The 9064-nt window shown below is 30.3% G+C and overlaps 1 protein-coding gene across 1 annotated transcript; it reads right to left on the bottom strand.

Annotated features, from left to right (window-relative positions):
* Positions 1-652: 652 nt before the first annotated feature.
* Positions 653-4079, bottom strand: LOC100262856 (receptor-like protein kinase HSL1). The gene is made up of 2 exons (XM_003631721.4): positions 1343-4079; positions 653-1248 (listed from the first exon to the last, which is right to left on the bottom strand). Exons 1-2 carry the CDS (start codon positions 3972-3974, stop codon positions 881-883), a joined length of 3000 nt encoding a protein of 999 aa, XP_003631769.1. The 5' UTR covers positions 3975-4079; the 3' UTR covers positions 653-880.
* Between the last annotated feature and the right edge of the window lie 4985 nt (positions 4080-9064).

The raw sequence follows: 9064 nt of genomic DNA, 5'->3' as shown, positions 1-9064 counted from the left end.
AGGTTTCTTTTAGTGTGTATAATGTAAATGTAACATTATATTTTGGTATATAGTTGTGTTTTATTGACCTAGAATGTGTAACTCATTTGGGTGTAAAACACCCTACTAAGCAACGTGGAAATGCTCATTCTTTTATTTTCTAAAATTTTTATATGCAAATATAGTTTTTGAGGGGCCACAGGAAGATTAGGAAGTGTTCCAGAAAGCAAAAGAACCATAATAATGGTTGTTTTTAGATGTATATTACCTTTTTGACATGTGCTAATTTGAGTTATATGGACTTTTGTAAATTAAATTATATTTTGTTAGTTTGTAAAACATTTTTGGAAATATTCTTTTTTACTTGGAGATTATTATAAATATTTGAGTTTTTGGGTAGAAAGATGATTGGTGGATTTATTATACTTGTGAACAGGAGATAGTGTGATAGTTGGTTTTGGAAAAATAAAATAATATGTTACAGTAAATCTTAACTTAATAAATTTATTTGGGATTAAACGCTTTATTGAAAAATAGAAAAAAAATTCAGGATATTTTAGTTGATTGCCAACGTGGATAGGAGTAACTCTTAGGGTCAAACTTTTGAACTGAGGTCACGAGTCGAGTTTTGGGTTAACCAGATTTTGGGCGTGACACAAGCCCACTTCAAATCTTTATTGAACTATGATCGGCCATCATATTAGCAAATAAATGCATTCCTGAGTTTAATGCATGAAAACAATGAGGGATTAACTCAAGAACTACTAACAAAGGTGCTAACGGCAGTGGGACTCCTGCTGGTAATGAGAAGCTTAAAAAATGAAGCCCATTTCTTTGAAATCCCACTATAGTAATGACATAAAAATAGAAATCCCTTGTCGCTATGCTTGTAACTGGTGGGTTAAGTGCCATTTAGAAGCAGGGGTGTAGCTTCATGGTCCTTTTTCTTTCTTCCATGGTCCTCCTGAGGATTGCACTGTTGAAGAATTTCCAAAACCTCCTTCATTGTTGGCCTAGTGGATGGTAATGTGGTAGTGCACATGAGGCCTAGATTGAAGAGAGTGGTCACTTGTGCTCTGTCACATTGTTCCTTGATCTCCTCATCCACCACTTCCTCAATGGTTTTCCCTTCTCTAAACTGATCCCATGCCCATTCTACAAGGCACATGTGCTCGTTGTTGGGTTCTCTCCCCGTCACCAGCTCAAGCAGAACTACTCCAAAGCTATATACATCAATCTTCTCGTTCACCTTTGTTGTATAAGCATACTCTGTCATCCAAGCATACGAGAATTATTTGATAAAAATTATCTATAAATTATGGAAATGAGAACATGTGGACAGGAAGGCCTTGGATGGTCTTACCGGGGGCAATATATCCGTAAGAGCCTGCAACTCCTGACATGGTGTCAGGCTCTCCTTGCTTGACCAACATCTTGGCTAATCCAAAATCTGCAATTTTCGCGTTGAACTCAGCGTCTAGTAAGATGTTGCTGGACTTTACATCTCGATGTATGATCGGGGCAGAACAGTATTCATGCATGTGGCGTAGGCCTTTTGCAACTCCGATGGCAATCTGCAACCTTGTTGGCCAATCCAAGATGAAGTTATGAACTAAACTTGTCATGGACAATGTTCTCTGCTTCTTCCCATGAAGCCATCTATCCAAACTCTGGTTCTCCATGTACTCGTAAACAAGAAGACTTGTGGTTTCATTTGATATGCAGCACAACAACTTCACTATATTGGAATGGTGTAAGGTGCCCAATATCTCGTCTTTTGCTATGAATGGTTTCTGAAGCTTGTGATCCAATCTCCCGTTGTTACAAATCATTTTAACAGCAAAGATTTTACCAGAACGGTCATTAGCAATTCGGTATACTTTCCCTGACCCACCACGTCCGATCAAATTATTTTCTGTCAAACCGGACAATATGTTCTGTTCATCGAAATCCAGATTTTGGAATCGAGTAAGCTTCCAAGTTGTATGGTCTCGACTATGATTCTTCCTGTGATAGTCTCGAACCATGACCAGGGTAAAGAAAACAACAGCTAGGAAACCAGATAGAGCTAAAATTAGGATCATAACGAGATATTTGGTTGACAATTTGTCGGAGTCAACGACTTTGGCATCACATCTAGGGAGTTTCAGAGTGCCAACATTGACACACAGCTTGGGATTGTTCAAGAAACTGTAATTGTATGCTTCATTTTGAAACTCAAAGGGGACCAACCCAGAGAGTTGGTTAGACGAAAGATTGAGGATATTAAGCTTCAAATGACCGAGTTCAGAAGGAATTTGACCTAAGAACTGGTTTTCTGACAGGTCGAGGTAAGTAAGGCTAGGTAAAGAACCTAATGCCTTGGGAATTAGGCCTGAAAGTTTGTTTCTTGAGAGATTCAAATTAGTGAGCGACTTCCATGAGATGATCTGGGATGGAAGTTCACCAGAGAATTGATTCCCATCAAGCAACAGAACAGAGATGTTCCAAAGACTGGTCAATTCCATTGGAATTTTTCCTGACAACATATTGTTGTTGGCATTGAGCACACCTATGTTCATCCAAGAAGAGATTTCAGCAGGAATTTGACCAGAAAACTTGTTGTTACTGATATCCACTCTGGACAAATTCCTTGTCAATCTACTTGGAAGTGCCCCCGAGAATGAATTTCCAGCTAACATCACCGATACCATGTCCGGGGATGTCCAGATGCCGGAAGGAATCTCGCCTGAAAAGCGATTGTTGGAAACCTGAATGGTGAGCAAACTTTTGCAATTCCCGAGGGACTTGGGCACTTCCCCGCTGAGATTGTTGTTGGAAGCAATCACTCCAAGCAAAGTCCCCCTAGCGCATAAATGTTGCGGTAATTCCCCGCTTAGTTTATTCTCAAAAATCTCAAAGAATTTGAGCTCCGAATGAAGGCCAAATGCTGGGGGCAAAACTCCACTCAATTGATTGCTAAAAACTTTGAAGGTTTCAAGTGTAGGAATGAGGCTTATATTTGTTGGTATCTCTCCTGACAACTGATTCCAGAAAAGATTCAAACACGTCAAATTTTGTAGCTTCACGAAACCTGCTGGTATCGGCCCCGTCAAATGGTTGTCGGAAAGATCAATTTCTTTCAAGTTGAAAGCTTCTATCGATGAAGGAACGCGGCCTGACAATCTATTACAGAATAAATACAAATAGGTCAAATTCTTCAACGTAAGCATGCCTACCGGGATCGTACCATTCAATTCGTTGAGTGAGAGGTCCAAGCGTTCCAGACTCGATAGATTGTTGAAGCTCTTCGGTATTTCGCCGATCAAATTCGCCTCCGTCATCCACAGAAACTTCAGCTTCTTCAATGCGCCAAACTCCTTTGGAAGGGCTGAAGGCCGGAATTTGTCATTATAGGCCATGGCCAATTGTTCAAGATTTGCCAAATTACCAATCTCCGTTGGCCAGGTGCCGTTGAACTCATTTTGAACCAGAAACAAGTAGAACAGCTCCTGTAGCCGCCCAATTGCTGCGGGAATATCTCCAGAGAAGTTGTTTGCGGTGAGGTCTAGGTACCGGAGACGTGAAAGTCGATCAATATCAGCTGGAATTGGACCCACAAAGGAGTTTTGCAACAAGAGGAGATATTCAAGCTTAGAGCAATTGAGAATATCCGGGAACTCGCCTGGAATGTAATTGTAGGAGACGTCAAGTACGATTAGGTTCTTGAGGTCACAAATTCTGGCCGGAATTTTCTTTGTGATGGTCTTGTAGCTGAGTGAAATTTCAGTGACAATATTGTCGATGCATGTAATTTCCGGCCAATCACAGGGCGAGGATGAGGAATTCCACGATTGGAGTGACGGTGGATTGCCCAGTTGTTGTTTAACGTCTAGTAGGATTGATCGTTCAGCATCTAGATTTTGGGAAATTACTTGAAAGGTTAAGGAGAAGACGAGGAGGAGAAATAGAGCGGGGAATGGAATTTTGGTAAATAAAAATGGTGGTTTCCGCATTTTGGTGACGTTGAGTTCCTTACCGCTTCTCTATGAGTTGGGAGGAAGATGGGCGGGAAAGATGAAAACCAACGGTTAAATAGTATATTTGAAAGTCAACTCAATATGAATGGGCCATTAGGCCGTGGGCCGGAGGCGCCTTTAAGTAGGCCATTGATTGGACTGGTCCACTAGAAAGTTCAGTCAATATGAATGGGCTGTGGGCCGTGGGGCTGTGGGGCCGAGGTGCCTTTCAGTAGGCGCATATTCCTTTTATATCTTTTCTATCTTCTCATCACTTTTAAGTCGACGCTCCTTCAACTGTCGTGTCCAACGTTGCAGGGCAGGAAAATCTATTGCAGCCAGCCGTAGAAAGAAGGATTTTTTACAAGATTACGTCAGTTTAAAAAATAATTCCTAAATTATTATATTGGAAAAAATAATTCTAAATTTATAGTATAGTTTTTACTAAGTAGGAAGGAGGAAAATATATATATTTTTTAAATCATCTATTTAAAAAAAAAAAGTGAGAAATCATCTTTTAAAGAGACAATTTTCTCAAGAGAAAAAAAAAGTGAGAAGGGTACTAAATGTGAATAAAGTGATATAACTTATATAGCCTTGTACTTAAGATATGTTGAAGCAAAATATGTAACAGGACACATAACCTAGTGGTGGATGAAGAATTCATGTGCTTTAAAACTCTTGAATTTCCTTCTCCTAAATAAAAATATTAGTAATCACAAATATATCGGTCACGGATATTTTGAAAAAAAATATATCGATAAGTCTAAAATTGATCAAAATTCATAAAAATGTAAGAAAAATCTTATTGAAATGTAATTAGAAATATAATATACATTTTAAATTTATTTTGTTTAAAAATTTGGTATATGTATGATATAATTTATCATATTTAATAATAATATTGTATGCATTAATAAAAAAATATGAATTTTATAAGTATATATTTATTATTAAATTATATCAAATATTATTCCACAATACTATTGCGATATTTAATTATAATATGTTTAATCTTAAAATATATTTAATATTAAAATTATGATGTATTTAATTCGATTGTATTAAATGATATAAAATAAATGATGATATATGTATACTTTTTTTTAATATTTATATTTTTATATATATAATTAATATATAAATAATATAAAAAAAGTTTTAAAAATAAAATAATTTAAATTAATTTGTTTATTTAAATTTTTTTATCATGGTATTAATATATATTTATTTAAGTGCACATATTATTAAATTAAGGCGTGTTAACCCAGTGAAAAATTCAACCTCTTTTTTAATCGAAATTTCACTAAAAATCGGCGATAAAATGTAAATTTTGGTGATTTATTCACAGTTTCATCGATATTTTATTGATTTTTTTCTAATATTTATCCCCCCGATGTATCACCTCTCATTGAAACACGAAATTTCAATGTTTTTTTCCAAAATTTTCATCCATGTTTCTGATGAGATTGTATGGTATCATGATCTTCTTTCTTCACAGTCTGTAACTTTGAATGAATATATTCATGTTGAAAATTTGGAATTTGTGTGATAAACACAACAAGAAATCTTGAAGAGACGATTTCTTTTTTCTTTTTTCTCTTTTGTGATTTCCCCTTATTATTTCAAGAAATTGTCTCTTTGCATTTTTTCAAAAGGGAATTTTAAAAATCGTATATTGGAAAGACAATTTTTTAGTATAGTTTTTTAAAACATTTTCCTATTTTCTATTTGGCACAAACTACGATAGATTTGGAATTATTTATCCCACTATAATAGTTTAGGAATTATTTTTTTAAAAATGAAACATAAAAAAAAATAATAAATAAATAAAAATTAGACCTAATGATATGATTTTATTCGTCTTGTTTTTAGGTTTACTAGAAAGAAAGATTCGGAAGGGTGTGTGATAAATTAATATAACAACTTAATAATTTAATTTAAGTTATTAAATACATTAAACATATTTCATAAAATGATTTGATATCATAATTTAAAATTAAAAGTAATTTTTAAATATTAAATAAAATATTAAACTTATTCTAAATAGTAGATGACTTCAAATATGTAGTAGCAATCACTATAATATGCATGACCTTATATCCATCACTCATTTTTTGTAAGGTAAACATTTTATAATTTGGAATATATTTAATACAAATATATATGGAATAAATTTATTATTTAATATTAAAGGTAAAATATTAGTTAAAATTAATAAATATAAACATATGAATTTGATAATTCTAACAAATTAACTCATCTACCCAACAAACTTGATACTAAGTAAAAATCTAATAAAAAATATTTTAAATTAAAAATAATTTAATTATTTTAACTTAATATTTAAAATCATTTTAACTTTAAATTTTAATATTAAATTATTTTATCAAATATTTAATTTATTTAATAATTTAAATTAAATTATTAAATCATTTTACCAAATACTCTTATAATACTCATAAAATATAACATATAATAGAGAATAATAATAATATATAACAATTTTATTTGTTGTTATTTATTGATATTATTTATTATATTCTACTATATGTTATTATATAATATCGTTCATTTTTTTATTTTATTGTTTTGTGTTTGATTATGTTTTTATTTTAAAATAATATAAAAAAATATTTTAATATACTTTTATAATTAATTCTAAAGATAATTTTTCTATTTTTAAGTTGATTGAAAAACATTGTAGTAAGAAAATTCTAAAAATACCAAATTAGTATTTTTCATTTTTTACCTTATTTGAACACAAATTTTCAAAAATAAAAATAAATAATAATATCCAAAAATGTTTTTAAACTTGATTTTTATTTTTTAAAAAAAGATAAAAAAAAAAGTGAGTCACTAAGGTGATATTTGTTTTTTTATTTAATTTTAAATAGAACTTTAATACTTAATAGTGTTAAATATTATGTTGTTTGTTTTTCTATTATTTTATTTTTTTAATTATTAAAAAATAAAAAATAAAATCAATATGTTATTTTTTCTATTTAGAAAAAGTTATATATTTTAATTTTTTATATTTAATAAAAAGTTTATAATAAATTATGAAAAAAATATAAAAAATAAATAATATAAATTTGAAAATAAATTATTTTGAGTAAAAAGTAAAAAAAAAAAAAAAAAAAAAAGACAACGGCTGAGTGTGATTGGCACGCTCTGTTAACGGGGAAAGATTGCTTTCACAAGTCTTCTTATAGTCTAAACAATAAACAACAGCTTAGTGTGATTGCCATGCTCTGTTAAAGGACGTGGAAGTAGCAGCTTGTGCGAACAAAACGGGGAAAGATTGCTTTCACAAGTCTTCTCATAGTCCAAACAATTAATAAATCAATGTGACAGGGCATTGAATAGTCAATAAAGACACTTATCCTAATTGCCTTGGAATACACGCACCAGTGCTGGAAGCGATGATGAAATGTCGTTCATGTTGGATTTTATCAAAATATCAATAAAAAATAATTATATTCATGTAAATTTGTATACTTATATAAGTATTTTTATTGATATTTTCGTAAAATCCAACATAACAACATTTCATCATTACTTCTAGAGACATTGCGTGTATTTTGGTGCAAATTGTAAGAGTATTGGAACAGGATCCTTAAAAGCAAATCTTCATCATTAACTTACATATTTCATTGTTTTTCGAGAATTAAAAATAAAACGTTAGATGATATTTGTTTTTTTACTTAATTCTAAATAGAATCTTAATGTTTAATAATATTAAATATTAGGTTATTTATTTTTATAATATTTTATTTATATTAAGTATTAAAAAGTAAAAAAAATCAATATATATTTTTTTTTATTTAAAAAAAGTTATATAATTTGACTTTTTTTTTTTAATAAAAAGTTTATGATAAGCCATAAAAAAATAGAAAAACAAATAACCTAAATTTTGAAAACAAATTACTTTTAATAAAAAACCAAAAAATAAACACCATCTTAGTAAATATTAATTGAAAGTATGAGAATAAATTTTAAAAATTGGAGAGCATTCAAACCATTGAAATTATTTTTATTATTTTATGGATAACGTAAAATAATATTAAAATAATAGTACTTTGTTTCACACAAAGAAAGAACTATTTTTTTCTTAAAACATTATTTTGATTTTTTATATAAGGATGTCTTATAAAATGTTTGAGTTCTTTATTCACTATTTTAACTTGTAGTTAGTTTTATCTTTTTAGATTATTGTTTTGAAGCTCTTACAATTGAATGTTAACAAAAAATAAAAAAAGTTATTTATTTATTTATTATAATTTTGTAATAATTCTTGTTCCTCGCGACTCACACTATGATTGGGTCAAAAGTAGAATATTCTGAATTTATGACTAACTTGGAAAGAATGTAAGGGACAAGAGATGGTGGTTGGAGATCTATCCTTAGCTTAGGATAGGTAAGGGACAACTTCATTTTCACGATATATTTCATGGAGTGGAGTAGGGGATACTTCAGGGAAACTCATGAAGTGATGGAGAGAAACTGTTAAGAGAGAGAATATACATATAAAATAAAAAATCTAAATCATTAAATATATATAATAAAATTTAGGTTGTTGAATCAATCTATAAATAAATAAAACTAAGATAAAATGTTATAAATAAATAAAGGTAAGGTACAAACAATAAAACTTCAAAACACATGTGAAATTATTTGATTATTGATATTGTTTTCGGTATTTTAATCTGATTATAAAATTTAAATCCATGTCTTACCCTCTATTTTATCTTTTAAACCTGATGACAGAAAATTGGGGTGCACCAATTCCTAATGTTGCTTTTGCAAGTCTTGGTAATCATAAATAAATGTGGAAAATGCCACACTAGAGAAAAGACTTGACTTTGGGTCAACGCTAGGCGCCGATTAGTCTACATCACGTTTTGATTTTATGGAAATATCAATCATTCATAGATTTTTTTTTTTTAAATAAAAAATTAAAATAATTTTAATATATATTAATAAATAATAAAATAAGTAATTATACTCATGTTAAATTGAATGTATTTTTATATAGGAATATTAGATGATACATGTGTTGAACACGAAGTTGTTCTAATCACACC

This window comes from Vitis vinifera, chromosome 4 (genome assembly GCF_030704535.1).
Source record: "Vitis vinifera cultivar Pinot Noir 40024 chromosome 4, ASM3070453v1".
In the NCBI taxonomy this organism is placed as follows: Eukaryota; Viridiplantae; Streptophyta; class Magnoliopsida; order Vitales; family Vitaceae; genus Vitis; species Vitis vinifera.
Note: the sequence above shows the minus strand (reverse complement) of the source record. Positions and strands in the feature narration are given on the sequence as shown.

Bases quoted from the DNA above. Each gene is read 5' to 3' on its own strand.
- LOC100262856 (XM_003631721.4), bottom strand. From the start codon at position 3,974: ATGCGGAAACCACCATTTTTATTTACCAAAATTCCATTCCCCGCTCTA. The intron at 1,249-1,342 runs GTAAGACCATCC...CTTGGATGACAG, and splicing joins TTACGGATATATTGCCCCCG to AGTATGCTTATACAACAAAG.